The following is a 19350-nucleotide window of genomic DNA, read 5'->3' as shown; positions in this document are numbered from 1 at the left end:
GGTAGAGACTAAAGTATAAATATGGAAATATTTATCATCAGCAGCTTCAGGTTCTAATCGTTGCTTCGGTTCCTCATCCTGTCCTGCATCTGAACCAGAACCAGAACCGTTCTTGTTCCTTCCTCTCTTCTCTCTGCATCCAACAGAACATAAATGATGATAGGTATTTTCCTAGAACCTACATAAAAGAACCACAGACAACGTATATGAATTTTATGACAAAGCTTCTGCAGAAGGAGAAAAAACTCTGTCAGCTCCTCCGAGCTGTTCACAGAGCGTTCTCTAGATCTTTTGGGTAGAGCTTGCCTTTTATTTTCAAACTTCAAAGAGGGAGGATAGGCAAGATAGATAGCAGACAAAAAACAGCAAAGGTCGTAAAACAATTTACCTAAACAACTAGCAATCTGATTTACGGCCTGAGCCCGGCCTGAGCCCGGTTCAAATCTTGGTCAAACTGTTTCACCTGAAGATGAACAGGCAACTGTGACCCCCAGGTCAGTTAATACACACACTAAAGAAGAGAACATTTTAAACTGCTCTAACATTAATATGAACTAAAGTAACAACAAAATGATAATACCAAAAAATCTCTAACAAATGAGTTCAGATCCTGTTTGTCCAAGTAATCCCAGACCTGCAGCTTTAACACCTGCAGCGTTAAAAACCTGCAGCTTTTAAAACCTGCAGCTTTAAAAACCTGCAGCTTTAAAAACCTGCAGCTTTAAAAACCTGCAGCTTTTAAAACCTGCAGCTTTAAAAACCTGCAGCTTTAAAAACCTGCAGCGTTAAAAACCTGCAGCTTTTAAAACCTGCAGCTTTAAAAACCTGCAGCTTTAAAAACCTGCAGCTTTAAAAACCTGCCTCTCTCCACGGTTCTCCTGCTGCAGTGAGACGTCAGCCACATCTTCACGGCACCAACCGGACGCCTAATGTGACCCGTTCACTGTGTTGAGCAGAAAAGGTCCACTTGTTTGTCAGGCTGTGACAACATGACAACACACACACACACACACACCAACCTGCATCAGGTATGCAGCAGCAGTGAGCCCATCATCAGCCAGATGGAGCAGAACCCCTGAACCCCGCGGCCCGACCCTGACAGCTCCAACCTCTCAGGATAAAAATAGTAAATCTGCCAATTAGATTCTGCTCACAGAGGCGAGCGCCGCTTTGACTTCTGAACCGAGTCGTCTCGGCTGAATCTGAATCAGGACAGATTCTCTTCCCTGAAGGAAACTCTGGATGATTCACAAACCCACAAAAAATTCCAGTTTTTACAGACAGGAAAAGTTTTCAGAGCAGAAAAACATTTATGGTTCCTGTCAAACCCAAAACATGAAACTGAAAATCCCCTAAAAGATCCTGATGTGTTCTAAATGCCTCCTGGCTCCGAGCGGTGCGTTCACTGACCTGAGGAAGAAGGCGGCCGCACCAGACGGAGCCGGGCTGGTTTGGGTGGCGATGCTGTGAGCCGCTGGTTTCACTGGGACATCCTGGGTTGTCATGGCAACACGGCCCTGGCGTGACATCAAACCCTGACAATAGAGAAGAGGAAACATTCCTGATGTTCAGAACATTCTGGGAAAGACGAAGTCTCTGGAGGAACAGGAACAGGAAACGCATCAGCAACAGGAAACGCTCATTAACCAATCAACTTGAGTCATTATCTGGTTTTGTTTGATTACTAATTATTTGTTTCCATCCGAGCTGTTGGTTGTTGGTCAAAATGTATCTGTAAGAACACAACACAACAAAAAAACATCAACAACAACCTTAAAGAAGCAACTGCTGCTGCCCAACAACCTGGGAAGGGTCAAAGGTCGCCTCCAAGTAGGAAAATGCAGAATGATTGTGGCTGTCTGGAAGAAGACCGGCATCTGAATACCAGCTGTGAAGCACGGTGGTGGTGGTATGATGACTGGTCAGCAGCTTGTGGTCATTGATTCCATCAGGATCTCTTCTGTCTAATAAATTATTCATCTGAACAGAGCAGCTGCAAAATGACAGACTGAAGTTGTTCTAATGGTCTAGTCAAAGTCCAGACCTCAAGCTAATTAAAATGATGTGGTGGAACCTCAGAAGCTAACAGCTGCAGACCAACCTGCCTGAGCCTCAGAGCTTCATTACCTCTGAACTTATTCCACTTTCTGCTGCTCTCCAGTTTGTTCTTATACCAACTGTTAACTTTTAGTTTTGTCAGTTTTTTCTCTCCGTAGAAGCTCCACCTGGTCTGGCATTCTGATTGGCTGTAGTTACTTCCTGGAGGAGGGAATCAGCTGACATGATGCTGCCATCACCGAACCGTTACCTCCTGCTGTTAAACCATGAAAGTTCTCCTGGTTCGGTTCTTCTGCCAGGTTCTGGTTCTGCTGGAGGTTTCTTCCTGTTAAAGGAGAGTCTTTCCTCTCCACTGTCACCCCCTGCTGGTCAGGATGAGTAAACGGTTCGATCTGATCTGCTGGTTTTACTGGGACAGAAACGTTTGATGAACTGAACTGGTTTCTGTTTTCCTCCCTCTGATCCATTTCTGGGTTTTATTTCCTCCCTGCTTGTTTCGGTTTCTCTCCTGAGGCGGTTCTGGTAAATAAACGTTTTCATGTTTCTGGGCCTTCGGTTCTGGTGGATTGTTACGGCAGCAGGAAGCAGCCAGCAGGCGATGCGCTCGGGCGGCTAACAGGATTACAGAGAGAGCTGGCGGCGGGCCGACCCGCTGCCAAAACCAGAACCAGAACCACAGTTCATCTCAAACATCTCTGTCTGCTCCGGTCGGGCCATCAGAACCGGTTCTCTGTGTTTCAGGGTGAAATGGCTCAGAGTGGCGGCTGGATAATCAGCTCAGCACCTCCTTCTTCCTCCTGCCTCCTCCTGCTCCTACTTCTCCTCCTGCCTCATCCTGCCTCCTCCTCCCTCCTCCTGCCTCCTCCCTCCTCCTGCCTCCTCCTCTCTGCGGTTCGTTTTCACTCCCGGCCTCCAGACCTGCAGCTCATCCAGGAAGCAGCTGCTGAGACGCTCAGATAAGCAGCAGCTCCGTGGAAAATGCAAAAACATGAATGAGTGACAGACGGAGCCTCATGTCTCCTCTTTCAGTTTCTGTCTTTAAAAGCAAAATGACAGTCGGAGGATCTGCTCTTAAAGGACGTCTCTTATCTCACAGCGGACAGCCACTCGGCGGCATTCAGGCCTGCAGAGCCACTCAGTGTCTGCTGCTTCAGACGGATCCGTTCCTTTGGATCTGGAGGAGATAATGAGGCTTTTACAAACTCCAGCTTCAAAATACAAAGAGGAACATGGAGGAAATGATAATAAAAAATGTTTTTCCGCAGCAGAACGAGATTATTCAGTCAGGAGAAGCAAACTCATGCTAAGCTACTTAAAGGTGCACCATTTAGGAAACACTGACCTCAGGTGGTCAGACTGAGCATGGCAACACTGAAACTCCATGCAGTAACAGAAAATGATCTTTAATGCATCTTTAAGGTTTAGTTAAAGAAACAGAATCTGTTGGTTTTTACAGGAACATTTTCTGAATCAGGTCAAAAACTAAGAGGAAACAAAACAGAACATCTGATCGATGACCTCATATCTGATCTGAATCAGTAACAGCCAATCACTGATCGTTATAGGGAGTCTATAAAGTGTAATTACTGTGTAATAAAATCCTCTCACCGTTTCCGGCTGAGGTTCAGCTCTGCTGCAGGAGACCCTCCAGATTCCCTCCAGGTAGTTATGAGCGTTCAGCGGAGTGACCGTGGCGAGCCCTTTGGCTCCGCCCCCTCCCAGGTAGGTGCTGTGCACGCCGCCCCACGCAGCTCCGCCCCCCTGCTGCTCCTCCTGCATCCACCTCTGCTGCTTCACCGGCAGCTCCTCGGCCTCCCAGGGGCCCGGCGGGGCGCCGGAGGCGGCGGGGCGCGGCGTCATCTCCCCGCTGACGCCCAGAACCCGACGCAGAGCCAGACGCCTCAGCTGCTGGTAGGCGGCGCCGCAGACGCTGCAGCGGGCGTCGCAGGAAGCATGGCGGCCGCGGTGAGGCCACTGCAGGCGGCGCAGCTTGTCCAAGACGAAGGAGGCGTAGGCGGGGTCCTGAGGGGAGACGGAAGATTTCAAACATTTAGATTCTTCAGCTGGAGGCCTGAAGGAAATCAGACATCTGGAAGTTAATATGTCAGAAAAATGAACAAGAAGCAGCAACTGAGTTTATAATCACAGCATCAACATTCAGCATCTGAGAATCAGGTTGTGTTTTCTTCAGGTTTCATCCTGATGAACAAAAGTCTGCCCTGATCTCACTGCAAGAACACAAAGTCTCTTGTTTAAAAGTCAATAATTCATTTATCTGGATGAAAAACTTCAACTGGCAGATTTTATTTACGACAGAAACAATCTGAGAGAGGAACTGGAACTATTTATCAATATGAAGAAACAACCTGCTGAGACAACTGGACCAGAAATACTTGGGGAAATTTTGTTTTTACAGTGCAGAATGAAAACGGCTGACCTGGGAACTTTTTCCTTGATGTTTTTCATTATTTTAGTGTGAGAAGAAAGTAAAGTGATAAATCTGTGGGGTGTAAATATTTCTACACAGTCGTTTCCAGTTTTCCTCTGACCGGTTGAACGTCTGCTCTCTTTCTGCAGCAGCTGCTCCAGTTTTTATCCAGTTTTATGTTTTCTGCACAAAGACGCAGCAGCTCTGCTGCAGCCGCCGCCGCAGCAGGACGTAAAACCGTCGACGTCTGAAGAGGAGCAGCAGATTTACAGCCGGGAGTGTGCGCCGGGTTTGACCTCCGGTCGACTCTCGTCAGCTGAGGTCACAACCAGCGTCAGGGTGAAATAACTTCAGAGGCAGCAGCAGACGGAGGCAGCAGACGGTGACCTGCACATCCACTGGCTTTCATTCTCCAGCTTCTGAAGACTTTTGGTCCAACTGGCAGCTCAGTTCACCTCTGATCTGCAGACGCCGAGCTGCTGCCTTAACAAAACACCAGGAGAGAGTTTGATTCAACAGCTTCAGCTGCTGCTCCTCCTTCACCCAAACATTAAAGACCTCAATAAACCCGAGGAATAAATTCAGAGACGGGATGAAAACAACGTCAACCTGCCTCTGTCTGCTGATCCAGCTTCACATCGAGGCGGAGATGAGAAACGATCTGGAGAAACTTCAGGATTTTAAAGATGAGAAATGATTTCTGAAGTTAAAGTTAGAAAACGTTTAAAGCGTTTTCTGTCAGAATCCCTGAACTGAATGAACTGAAAACAGACAGAAGATTCACTCAGATGTCATCAGATGTTTGATGCTGAAGTCAAAGTGCCGCCGCACCGGGTCACGGTGGGCCGGGCCGCACCGGGCCGGTGGGCCGGGCCGCACCGGGTCACGCCGGGCCGGGCCGGGCCGGGCCGGGCCGCACCAGGTCACGGTGGGCCGGGCTGCACCGGGTCACGCCGGGCCGGGCCGGGCCGCACCAGGTCACGGTGGGCCGGGCCGCACCAGGTCACGGTGGGCCGGGCCGCACCGGGCCGGTGGGCCGGGCCGCACCGGGTCACGCCGGGCCGGGCCGGGCCGCACCAGGTCACGGTGGGCCGGGCCGCACCGGGTCACGGTGGGCCGGGCCACGTTGTTCTGCTCGGCCGGTTTTATCTCTGAAGCTCACAGCTACATGACATCAGCAGGAAAAGTTCCTGAAAAACGCTGCAGAAATATTATTCTTTCCTTTAATTTACTCATCAAAAAATAAGTAAATTAAATTATAAAATAAAACATTTTTATAATTTCATTAATTTTTGACTATTGAGGGAAAAAAATACATTCTTTAGAAAAAATGATGAAACTGAACTAATGATTCGATTCCAATATATTATAGTAATGTGCATTAATGTTCACTATCCTAATCAATTATTTAGATCATAGTTTGAGTTAATCAATATTTATATTGTCTATATTTATACTTGTATTCATCAGACCCAAACTCAACATTGTTCAGATACTTTTACAGAACATTTTTTAAAATTTCAAAATAAAATGCATTTTATGAACTCTACTGTTGAGCCAGAACTCTTCAAAATAAAAGCCTCTCCGGTGCAGAGTGAAAACCTGCAGTTTGATGAACTAAACAGAAATAAAGTTAAAATCGTTTCCAGTTTTACCTCTGGCTCTGATTCCTTCGTCTGTTTGGTCCTGAAGCTTCAGCAGCTCTGAGCAGAACCTCCGACCCAAAGCCTTAAATCTGACTATTCACCGCAGGACGGCGGAGCGGGGGGATCGAGGGGGTCAGTGACCAGCTGTGACCCTGCAGACACTGTGACATCACTTCCTGTCCCGCCTCCACAGGGTTGCAGATCTTAACCCGCCGCCGTCGAGTCGAGTGAGAAATAAATCTCAGGAAGTCCAGTCGGTTCTGCTCAGACAGTTTCTGGGTCAACGCATTAGAAAACCTTTGACTAGGCCATCTGAGGCTGCAGGTTGACTCAGATTTCATGGACTGAGACCAGAGCAGGGGTGCCAAAACTTTTTATCAGGTGGGACAAAATTAGCAGCTGAAACCTTCAAACAGGCCAAAAAATTTATTTAAAAACTAAAATCACCAAAAACAAAAGATTTTGTTTAACTGACTAAATAGTAAACTAAGCATGAAATACCTTCATTTCATGCTTAGTTTCACTTTGACCTCTGTGTCTCTAGATCAATGTGTTCAGAGGTCAGAGGTTTGTCCTGGGATGGTTCTGCTCCAGTCGGCCCGGTTCTGGACCGGCCGACTGGAGCAGCAGAAACAAAAATGACAAAACAATAAAAAAACAAAAAGGAATCTGAAGCCTCCAGAAGGCTGAACCCAACACACACACACACACACACACACACACACACACACACACACACACACACACACACGCACGCACGCACGCACACACACACACGCACGCACGCACGCACGCACACACACACACGCACACACACACACCTCATTACATCTGAACAGAACCGGTTCTGATGAGGAAGAGAAATCTGAGTCGATGCTCCGCAGAAACAAAAACATTTTAAAGATTAATTTGATTTCTGGATAAAGTGTAAATCTTCACCCTGAGAGTAAAAACCTGATTCTGTAGTTGATCCGTTTATAATTGATAACTGATCATTTATAAACTGATCAGTTTATGATCAAACAGATCACCTTTCAGAATCTACATCAGTTCCCAAACAGATTCACTGATTTCTGTTGTTCTGCAGCTGAACCACTGCAGCTTGTGGATCCATGGAGTTTGGTGAACGGTTCTGGTCGGGTCCATTTCTCTCACAGCTCAGATCCATTTTCACTTAAGGAATGAACATAAGCAGCGTTTTCTGTCCTGTGATGTAAAATGTTCTCTCCTCATAAAGGTTAGTTTACTGAGAATCAGATAAATTAACTCCCAGATCCTTAAATCTCATTTCCATTGTGAAAAATATTATTTTTAATAATTCAGTTTAGATAGAAAATCTTCTCTGAATAGCAGAAAAACCCAACATCAAAGAGAAGAAATAATTTTTATTCTGCTGATTCTGCCTCCGTCTGTCGGCACATTAATCCTGAGAGACATGCTAACGAGGCTAACGAGTGTGTGAAGGTGCTGCTTTCGCTCCCTCAGCTCTAATTATGTCATTAATCACCGGCGGAGCGGCAACATGGCGGCGCCTTTCATCCAAACGCTTCCAGCAACCAAATCAGATTTTACTGAAATGAAAACTCAGATTCAGATTCGATGTTTTCACCAAACAGGAAATCCTGCATCAGCTTGAAAGGAGGAAAACGAGTCGGATCGCAGCAGTAAGACAGAAATCAATAAACCTGGAGAAAAATAAACGAAAAGAATGAAACAGGAAGTGACTTTTATAAAATGTATCATTTATTTTCAGATGTTTTTTCTTTTCTGTCCCTAAAAGCTGATTTTTTTTCAAATGTACTCAGATTTATACTAGACAGACAAGATGTTTTGTTTTTGCATCTGATATAAATAGGAAAAAGTTAAGGTGTGGACTTTGACTAGGCCATTGCAGCACATTGATTTCTTTTTAACCATCTATTCTTTTGTTTATTTGCTTCTTTGTTCTGTTGACCCAGTTTGGTCCAAACTTCAGCTGATGGGCAGATCAGCTGGACTCTGAAGGTTTCTGGTAGGTAAAGAAGAGCCCACATCATCACACTGCCACTACCGTGTTTGCCAGTCATTATGATCAGCTCTTCATTATTGGTTCATAAATACTTTAACTGCACTCATTTATTCCATTTTGCTCCGTTATAAACCAACATAAACAGGTGTTTAGATGTTATGAAGCTGAAGTTATGGATCGTTTCTTGCAGTCTGAGGTAATCCGTCCCCGGGGCCCCATCGCCACCGGCCCCCACATCGCTGATTTAAACAGGCTGGGAGGATTAAGAGGAAGAAGCAGCGCCTCAGGTTTGATTCCTGTTTGCTTTAAGGGAAACAAACTGAGGGAAGGAGACCCAGGAGAAACGGAGGTGAAGGTCAAGGAGGCAGAAATGAATCCTGATCCTCTGGAGGGAAAAACTCCGTTTTTATTCCTTTGGGGGAGAATCTACTTATTCTGTCCTCTGCAGGCTCCTGTAGTCGTTCTGTGACCCTAAAATATCAAAGCTGAAGTTTCCAGAGGTCATTTTTAAATAAAACGTCCAAATGATTAATGTTCCCACAGAACCAGGAGCGGTTCTGCTCAGACCTGATGGGGCAACAAGAACCGAGAGAACAGAGACACTCAGATGGATTTGGTCCAGTTCTGACACCATCAGAACCGGATCAGAACCAGCATGACGGACTCTGAAGCTCGTTATCGCAGAGCGCAGAGACCCGGCGGTCGGGCTGGAGGTGATTGGCTCTGGCAGAGGAAAGATGGATGATCAGATCAGAGTAGTTACAGATTATCAGAGATTTAACGAGGCGTTTATGTGTCATGAAGCTGGGAGAAAGTAAATGAGGCGCATTAGCAGTGGCTGGTTGTTGCTTCTATGTTGTTTTGCGGAAAGGAGTGAAAAAAGCACCAAGACACCAAACAACCTGGTTTAAAACTTTTGCACGGTCCTGTCTGTGGTCTAACATCTTTAAAACAATGTGACCAAACGCTGCAGAGGGAGGAAGCTGCTCTGCTGGTGAAAGTGAATCGAGTCAGCAGAAACAGGGAGACCCAGACCTTCAGCTGCAGCTAATTACAGTTTTACTTTAATTAGACCGCGACGCATGAGTGGATTCATCATCATCATCATCAGCAGCAGAGAGATGAAGACTGACACCAGGAAGGAGGGAGCAGAGAGGACGGTCCATCCGTCTGTCCGTCCGTCTGAGACGCTTCAAATGTTCTGGAGCAAAACATTTAAACTACACTGTAAAAAAACAGACAACCAGAACGATAACCAACCTGATGATTCCTCATTCGGGTCAGAAAGTTCCCTTTCAGCTGATGACGCTGTTCTTTAGGACTTTACTGCAACTAAGCTGAAGCGGTCACTCCTAGGTCAAAGGTCACTTCAGGGTTTTTCTTTTTCTCTTCCAGATGATAAAATCAGTCAGCGCCTCAGCGTGGAGAACATGAGAACATTTCTGACAGAAGATAAAACCTCTGAGAGTCTGAAGAGTCTGGATGCTGAGTGGTTGATGCGTCTCTATATGGAGGACAGAGACGCTCCGGTGGATCGGGGGACGATTTGGAGGAACTCTGAGAGGAATGACCAGGAAGAGTCTTCCAGCTTTTGGAGACCAACTGGATAATCTTTAGGGAGGATTTTCATGGGTTTCATTCAGATCCTGAAGAAGTAGATCTGATCTGTAGTCTTGTTGACGTTCTGAGATGTTCAATATGACCAAGATCCCTCCGAGGAACCTAGAAGTCCAGCAGGAACTGAATCAGACTCATCACTCAAACTTCACCGACATCCTGACCAACCATGGACTTCTGATTATATGGGTTATAAAATATCAGCATGGTTTAGTTTGGGCTTAATCTGACCCAAAACATCCAGTGGACTAGATAGTATAGAACCAGGTTTTGGTTCTCTAGGAGGTTCTGACGATGGATTGGTAGAGGAGATGAATAATCAGTTATAGGTGCCACCTTCAGTCGGACGGCCATGGAGCGAAGGGGAGTCCACCAATGAAATAATCCTTAATGTCATAAAGTTTAAAATCTGACAAGTCTTGATAGTTGAGCTTCATTTTGGTTAAAGCTCCATCTAGTGGAGCAGAGAGGAACTGCACCACATGGTGAGATGCATTTAGATGCAGCTGCCAGGCGGCTTTACAGAAAATAATTTAGGAAACTCCAGTTAAAGCTGTTTCTACTCGGCTCCTGCAGCTTCACCTTCCTGTGTTTCAACAGGAAGTTCAGCAGTGAGACTGGATGGTATTTCCTGTCAGGAATCCAGTTTTAATGAGTCAGTTGACATTTAAACTTCAAGCTGAATCCAAACCAGGATGATGGAATATCCTGAAAAAATCCAGTAAATGAAGCTAAATGTGTGCAGCACAGCGAGCAGCTCGGAGGGCGAGAGAACATCGGATGAAGCAGAGAGAGAGAGGTCGGCTCAGTGGAGGAGCCAGAAAGCGAGAGATCGGAGCGAAGCCTCGACAAGAGCGGCTCTGATGTTCACGCTTCCTCTCAGTGACCTGACAGAGCGGCTCAGCGTCAAACACCGAACCAAAACCCAGCAGAAACGACAGTCTGAGGAAAACACAGCAGAAACTACGAACCAGAACATCCAAACCTTTAGATTCCCTACGACACAACAGAGGTCGGACATTTCAATCATCAGCAGCAACGTTTGGGCCAAATACCAGAGAAACACAGTGAGACTTCATTAACTGTGTGTTCGGTATGTTAGTTGATATTTTATGGCCATATTGATCTGGTTGTCAGACATTTTAGCTAAAAATGAAGAGATAAAGACCAGGAGTTGGGGTTCAGTCATGACTGACGTCAAATCAGAGATAAATCTAGTCGTTCTTTTCTTCACATGTTCTTCTTGCCAACATTTGCCTGCTGTTGAGATGTTTGTCTAAATGTTTCTGTTACAGGAAGGCCAGCAGAGAAGCATCGTCCCTCCAGCGTCTCCTGGGTTTCCTCCCACTGGGACGAGGCTGGAATATCTCACCAGACTGACGTTCATCTTAACCAGACGCCCAGGTCAACTGGATCGTCTCCATGTGAAAGATCAACAGCTCTACTCTGACTGAGCTTCTCCTCCTAACAGAGAGGGCCCAGACCCCCTAATGAGAAAACTAATTTCCTGTATCCGTGATCTGGTTCTGTCAGTCCCTACATGAAGCTCGTCACTATAGATGAAGGTAGGATCATAGATTGACTGGTACCTTGAGAGTTGAGACTTTCAGAGCATCTCTCCTTCACCATAGACGATGACTTTACCAATCTCATCAGATGTTTGCAGATGGTTCACCAATCATCTACCGATCGTCTTCATACATGAACAAACCCCCAAAGGACTTTGTTTTCCCACCTGATAGACTCGGTTTCATTGGGAACAAAATTTCAGCATTTGTTTTATTTTCAGCTGCTGTGGTTCACCTTCACACTTCAACATGTAAAACCAACCGATCTGTTAGACCAGAGGTGCCCAAAGTCGGTCCTCGAGGGCCGGCATCCTGCATGTTTTAGTTCTCTCCCTGGTTTAACGCACCTGCATCAAATGATGGCTCATTAGAGGCCCTCAGAGGAACATAGACATGCTGAAAAGGTTGTTACTACCACCAGGGAGAGAACTAAAACATGCAGGATGCCGGCCCTCGAGGACCGACTTTGGACACCCCTGAGTTAGACAAACCGGTTCCCCTCAACCCGACCCAGAGGAGGAACTCTGTTCTGGGCTGAGAGCAGCCATCGTTCTGGTGGTGGAAACATGTCTGAGTTTAAAGTCTATAAAGTTAAAAAACCTGCTGAGCTGCTGCTTCTTGTTTCTATAGGAAACTCAGACCGACTTCCTGTCGTGTTTCTGACCTTCATTGACGCGGCGTCAGTCAGAGCGGCAGCCTGTCTGTTCAGCTGCGACGCCATGATGTGGCAGCGCTGACACAGTCTCTGCTTCTCCTCCTCCGGCTTGCCGTAGCTGCTCAACTCTCCGGCTGACAGCGAGCCTTCGGGGTTGGGCCGCCGGGCGCAGCTCCTCCGGGCCTCGTCCTCCCCGCCTCCAGACGAACGCAGGCGTTTCCTGCGACATGTGGAGCCCAGAGGCAGAGGATTCTGCCCCTCCACCACCTGTTGCCAGAGAGACGAGGATTTTATTCTTTCAACCTGAAGAGTGGAGACCCAGTAGTAACGGGACCACAGTCACCTAACCTGAGACGCCACAGAAAACCACAGCTTTCCAACTCAAATTAAAGATATTAGCACTTTATATTTACTATTAATAATACTGTGAAACTTATCGTGCGTCTTAATCTGCTGATGTCTTTATTTTTATGTTTTTCACACCAAGTCTGTAAAAGTAACAAGAGAATAAAGAGAACTGGAAGACATTGTTGTTAAACCTGCTGCTAATAAATAACATTTAATTCATGCAGCCAAATGAATGTTGGTAAATCTTACTGAAAAATATAACTTTTGATTTAGTTCTGCAGAAATTCCAGCATCTGAAAAATATTTTGATCATTTAGTGACCAGATTAATATGTCGATTAGTTCTTCAATCTAAATTAATATTAATCGATTTCATACCAACATCAGCATAGAAATATTACATTTTACTGAAATCTACCAGATTCATTACATAGCGTTGGACTGTTTTAATTGACAGGCCTGTTTTAACCTGATGAAGGTTTTATTTCATGCTAATAAAGGGTTAAATACTCACCGTGTGCCTCCTGTAGTCCGGCCCGCGTCCCGGCGCTCCGGTCCAGAACTGTGAACACATTTCAGTTAAAATCCTCCAGTCGGACCTGAACTCTGCTTCAGACGAGCCTCAGTGAGACTCTGATGAAATGTTTTAACACTGCAGAAATAAAGGAGGAGAGGTTCTGACGGCTCGGAGGAGAAGAACCACTGAGGCGTGAAGTTCAGACCGACAGAGTTACACAACGATGAGCAGAGACTACATGACTGAACACAGCTAATCGGTTAGCATTAGTGCGGCTAACTGGCTCATATCATATATTTTAGCTGTTAATTTTCCTTTATCATCTTTACTATCTGTACTATCAGCTAAATGCTGCTGCCAGAGTCCTGACCAACACCAGGAAAACTAAACTTTCATTGTTTTTGTTTTTCAAAAATAAAGGCAACATCTGTTCTATTGATGTTACTATAATTACATCAATAGATGTTATTCTATTTTACATTTTAAGCACTGATCAGTGGCAGCTGTTCTACTTCTGTTATGCATGATCATAAACACTTTTAGTTGAAAATTTCAACATAAAAATATTCACTTATTATGTATAGCATCATTGAATTTACACCTGAGTGGGACAGTGAAAAAATATATTTTCAAAATGTGTTTGTGTATTTCTGGATTGAAAGTCAAAGGAATAAACAGAGGAAGGATCTATGATAACGCTCCTTAGTGCACATCATTAATCATTTGAGTTTGTTTTTTTAATCTGTATCTGTTACTGAACTTCCTGTTGATTTAATTTCAAATTATTATTAGATAAAATCACATAGCAAAGTGTTGTAATTGCACATCGTGTAGTAAATCTGAAGCTTAACTTTCTGCTTGATTGTACAGTTAAATAAGCTTTAATAAGCTGTGATGGACTTTAATCAATAGATTTCTTCGTGATATGTAGTTTTTTGGTACTCAAAATGGCCTACAACATTTCTTAATTGACGTGACGCAGCCAGGCCCCGCCCCCATGCAGAAGTCGCGGAAACCTAAACAAAAGCGTTATAATGGCAGCAGCAGTGAAACTCGATGCTTGTCAAGAGACATTTTTTTTGAGTAATTTTTGCCTTAACCAACTCTGAGACAAAGACGACAGGCAAGAAAATTCTCTGAGTCAATCAGGTCTGTGAGGTCATTTCCGGGAAACAATGAGAAATCAACGTGAAAACCCAAATCTTTCTCAGAAGAAGAATGAGAGGCTCATGAGTGTGAACGCTGTCGGAGGCATATTGTGAAAAAAGGTGTGTGTAACACGAGGTTGTAAAAGTCTACCCGCAGCAAAATGCTTAGAAATAAACAGTAGTTAAAAAAAAAACTGCTGCAGCATGTTTCCATGCTGCCGTTGCAATTTACACACAAAATCAAGCACAACTACTATTGCCGTGAGTTTTATTAGAAGTTGCTAATGAAACTCGTTACAGTTGGGTGGATTTTACGGGTTTTACTGAAAAATGTAAAATCTGGCAACCGTGCCAAACGGCGCCATTTTTGTCATTAATGAGCAAGGCGCATGCGCCATGCTGGATAGAAATATGACGCAGCTTCGATTTAAGTGCTTTTTAAAAAGGTGCGGCTGGCGCCTGATTGCACGGACACGCGAAACTGGCGTGTGATATTCATGAACTTCGGAACCCGGATTAAAAATAACATTTCCTCATCTCCCGAGACGGAATCCGGATGGACGCCCAGCCTAATGACTGAAAACTTTTATGGATACAACTGAAATCGTGTCGGTGTTTATCGAGGCCTAGACTGGCGCCTTGTACTTGACCTGCGAGTAGGCTGCGGTGGAGCCATGTTTGAAATCGCTGCGTTTGTTATTCGGTAAGTTATTTTTGGGAAACCTTATTATAAGTTGTTTGTTTCTTTTCCCGATTACATTATTGAAGCAATTTTTGTGTCTAAACAGAGCAGCACACAAGAGACCGACAATGGCCTCTCAGTGGTGGTTTGTTGGGCTGGTGACGTCCCTGAAACATTTGAGGAGAAATGATGGCGTCTGGAGCTAGCAGTTGATCAATTATGGATTTACCGTGAGCTGAGGATTCCCGTCAATGGAGTTCAGGATCGCTTCAGTCATGCTGAGGAATCCCTACAAGGTGCCTGACTGTTCCAATGGCGGGTCCAGAAGACATCTCAGGGTAGGAGCTGTTGCGGGGTTTGCTGGGCTATGCTGCTGATGCTTTGTTGAAGGCCAACACTAGGCCTCTTGCTTGCTGGTTTGGGTTGATTCTCTGCTCGGAGTCAATGAGCTGAGAAGGATTCGGCTGTTTTAAATCCTTCTGTCTTTGGGTTTTTTAGTGTTGGAAGCAGTTGCTGTGGTCTTGTGACCTGCAAAGGTTTAGGTGTAACTGGACTCTGATATCTAGAATTTAAGTTCCTGGCTTAAGTTGTGAGGTGAAAGAAATGCCTCTGACTTCTGTTGTGATTCTGCATATGTTTAATTTACCTTGATGGTATACCTACTTATTAGTACTAATTTAAAGCGGCTATGTTGACATGAATATAGCTGCAGTAAGATAATGTCTTTCTGATCAATATTAAATGTTTTTAGTGAAAATAAGGTATTTACATTTTAACGTACATGCATACATTTTATTTTTTCTATCTACTTAATATTTGATATTTAATCTAAATGTTGTTTCAAAGACGGGGTCCATACTTTAATAATTCAATAAGTCAAACGAATTTAATTCATGTTCAACAATTTAACCGTTTAAACCGATTTTTGCGCTGAAACAACGCGTGGCCTCGTGCAATTTCATCATGCGATTTCATTTCTTCTGGATGACGGACAACGGAGAGAACACTTGGAGCTGCAGGCCAGAAGTCAGAGGTAAAGTTCACACTAATCCACCATCTCTTGCAGGTTTTCAGCTGAAGAGAGGATCGACTCGGACCCGTCCTTCAATGTTTAAGTCTGTTTTTAACCCACTTTTTCTCTTAGAGGAAGCTACTGGTGGACCTTTTGGTGTGAATAACTACTTTTTTCTCAAAGATAAAGCCACCAAAGGAGCTTCTACTGCAACTAACTCTCTTTTCTCCTAAAGAAAAGCAGCTCTTTTTCCTTTTCTGTCTCTCTTTATACTGTCCTTTCAAATCCCCTGGGGGTCGTGACAGATGGCCTTTCATACAGAACCAACTTCTGGTTCTGCTGTAGGGTTCTTCCTGTTAAAGGGCAGTTTATCCTCTCCACTGTCACTACATGCATCCTCGATATGAGGCACTGATCTAGCTTACATAACTTCTAACCATCCATCCATCCATTTTCTTCCGCTTATCCGGGGTCGGGTCACGGGGGCAGCAGCTTCAGAAGGGAGGCCCAGACTTCCCTCTCCCCAGCCACTTCTTCCAGCTCCTCCGGGGGAATCCCAAGGCGTTCCCAGGCCAGGCGAGAGACGTAATCTCTCCAGCGTGTCCTGGGTCTTCCCCGAGGCCTCCTCCCGGTGGGACGTGCCCGGAAAACCTCACCAGGGAGGCGTCCAGGAGGCATCCTGACCAGATGCCCGAGCCACCTCAACTGGCTCCTCTCGACGTGGAGGAGCAGCGGCTCTACTCTGAGTCCCTCCCGGATGACCGAGCTTCTCACCCTATCTCTAAGGGAGAGCCCAGCCACCCTGCGGAGGAAACCCATTTCGGCCGCTTGTACCCGTTATCTCGTTCTTTCGGTCATGACCCAAAGCTCATGACCATAGATGAGGGTGGGAACGTAGATCGACCGGTAAATCGAGAGCTTCGCTTTTTGGCTCAGCTCTCTCTTCACCACGACGGACCGGTACAGCGCCCGCTTCACAGTAGACGCTGCCCCAATCCGCCTGTCGATCTCCCGCTCCCTTTTTCCCTCATTCGTGAACAAGATCCCCAGATACTTAAACTCCTCCACTTGAGGCAGGAATACCCCCCTGACCCGGAGAAGGCACTCTACCCTTTTCCGGCTCAAGACCATGGCCTCGGATTTGGAGGCACTGAGCCTCATCCCGGCCGCTTCACACTCGGCTGCGAACCGCTCCAGTGAGAGCTGCAGATCACGTTCCGATGAAGCCAACAGGACCATATCATCCGCAAAAAGCAGAGATGCAATCCTAAGGCCACCAAAACGGATCCCCTCAACACCTTGGCTGCGCCTAGAAATTCTGTCCATAAAAGTAATGAACAGAATCGGTGACAAAGGGCAGCCTTGGCGGAGTCCAACTCTCACCGGAAACGAGCCCGACTTACTGCCGGCAGACTCTGACACCGATCATACAGGGACCTGCCGGCAGACTCTGACACCGATCATACAGGGACCTGACAGCCCGTATCAAAGGGTTAGGGTTAGGTCCTGGTGTCAGGAACTATAGCCTCTGACATCTGGTGTCAGGAACTGTAGCCCCTGACATCTGGTGTCAGGAACTATAGCCTCTGACATCTGGTGTCAGGAACTATAGCCTCTGACATCTGGTGTCAGGAACTATAGCCTCTGACATCTGGTGTCAGGAACTATAGCCTCTGACATCTGGTGTCAGGAACTATAGCCTCTGACATCTGGTGTCAGGAACTATAGCCTCTGACATCTGGTGTCAGGAACTATAGCCTCTGACACTTGTGTCAGGAACTATAGCCTCTGACACCTGGTGTCAGAACTATAGCCTCTGACACCTGGTGTCAGGAGGGACAGCTGCTGACACCTGGTGTCAGGAACTATAGCCTCTGACATTTGGTGTCAGGAACTATAGCCTCTGACATTTGGTGTCAGGAAATGTAGCCTCTGACACCTGGTGTCAGGAGGGACAGCTGCTGACACCTGGTGTCAGGAGGGACAGCTGCTGACACCTGGTGTCAGGAACTAGCTGCTGACACCTGGTGTCAGGAACAGCCTCTGACACTGGTGTCAGGAACTAGCCTCTGACACTGGTGTCAGGAACTATAGCCTCTGACACTGGTGTCAGGAACTAGCTCTGACAACTGGTGTCAGGAACTATAGCCTCTGACATCTGGTGTCAGGAACTATAGCCTCTGACATCTGGTGTCAGGAACTATAGCCTCTGACATCTGGTGTCAGGAACTATAGCCTCTGACATCTGGTGTCAGGAACTATAGCCTCTGACATCTGGTGTCAGGAACTATAGCCTCTGACATCTGGTGTCAGGAACTATAGCCTCTGACATCTGGTGTCAGGAACTATAGCCTCTGACATCTGGTGTCAGGAACTATAGCCTCTGACATCTGGTGTCAGGAACTATAGCCTCTGACATCTGGTGTCAGGAACTATAGCCTCTGACATCTGGTGTCAGGAACTATAGCCTCTGACATCTGGTGTCAGGAACTATAGCCTCTGACATCTGGTGTCAGGAACTATAGCCTCTGACACCTGGTGTCAGGAACTATAGCCTCTGACATCTGGTGTCAGGAACTATAGCCTCTGACATCTGGTGTCAGGAGGGACAGCTGCTGACACCTGGTGTCAGGAACTATAGCCTCTGACACCTGGTGTCAGGAACTATAGCCTCTGACATCTGGTGTCAGGAACTATAGCCTCTGACATCTGGTGTCAGGAACTATAGCCTCTGACATGTGGTGTCAGGTGGGACAGCAGCTGACACCTGGTGTCAGGAACTATAGCCTCTGACATCTGGTGTCAGGAACTATAGCCTCTGACATTGGTGTCAGGAACTATAGCCTCTGACATCTGGTGTCAGGAACTATAGCCTCTGACATCTGGTGTCAGGAACTATAGCCTCTGACATCTGGTGTCAGGAACTATAGCCTCTGACATCTGGTGTCAGGAACTATAGCCTCTGACATCTGGTGTCAGGAACTATAGCCTCTGACATCTGGTGTCAGGAACTATAGCCTCTGACATCTGGTGTCAGGAACTATAGCCTCTGACATCTGGTGTCAGGAACTATAGCCTCTGACATCTGGTGTCAGGTGGGACAGCAGCTGACACCTGGTGTCAGGAACTATAGCCTCTGACATCTGGTGTCAGGAACTATAGCCTCTGACATCTGGTGTCAGGAACTATAGCCTCTGACACCTGGTGTCAGGAACTATAGCCTCTGACATCTGGTGTCAGGAACTATAGCCTCTGACATCTGGTGTCAGGAACTATAGCCTCTGACATCTGGTGTCAGGAACTATAGCCTCTGACATCTGGTGTCAGGAACTATAGCCTCTGACACCTGGTGTCAGGAACTATAGCCTCTGACATCTGGTGTCAGGAACTATAGCCTCTGACATCTGGTGTCAGGACAGCTCTGACACCTGGTGTCAGGAACTATAGCCTCTGACACCTGGTGTCAGGAACTATAGCCTCTGACACCTGGTGTCAGGAACTATAGCCTCTGACATCTGGTGTCAGGAACTATAGCCTCTGACATTGTTATAGCAGCCTCTGCTGGTGGTGTCACAATGACCTGGCTCTGTCATGACTGTCACAACTGATAGCCTGTGTGACACTGTGCAGGAACTATAGCCTCTGACATCTGGTGTCAGGAACT

General features: G+C 46.2%; 1 protein-coding gene across 1 annotated transcript in view; it reads right to left on the bottom strand.

The window, feature by feature from the left end:
* LOC103457178 (kinesin-like protein KIF26A) overlaps nt 1-12169 on the bottom strand; it is a 45570-nt gene extending 33401 nt beyond the window's left edge. Inside the window, exons 1-3 of the mRNA XM_081602722.1 lie at nt 11990-12169; nt 3667-4080; nt 1411-1535 (exon numbers count right to left, since the gene is read on the bottom strand). Of these exons, the coding sequence (XP_081458848.1) occupies nt 1411-1535; nt 3667-4080; nt 11990-12046 (596 nt within the window). The 5' untranslated portion in view covers nt 12047-12169. The remainder of the gene's footprint in view (nt 1-1410; nt 1536-3666; nt 4081-11989) is intronic.
* Between the last annotated feature and the right edge of the window lie 7181 nt (nt 12170-19350).

The sequence above is a fragment of the Poecilia reticulata genome, chromosome 21, assembly GCF_904066995.2.
Source record: "Poecilia reticulata chromosome 21, P_reticulata-male-v2, whole genome shotgun sequence".
Classification (NCBI taxonomy): Eukaryota; Metazoa; Chordata; class Actinopteri; order Cyprinodontiformes; family Poeciliidae; genus Poecilia; species Poecilia reticulata.
This window is presented reverse-complemented; position numbering and strand designations above follow the sequence as displayed.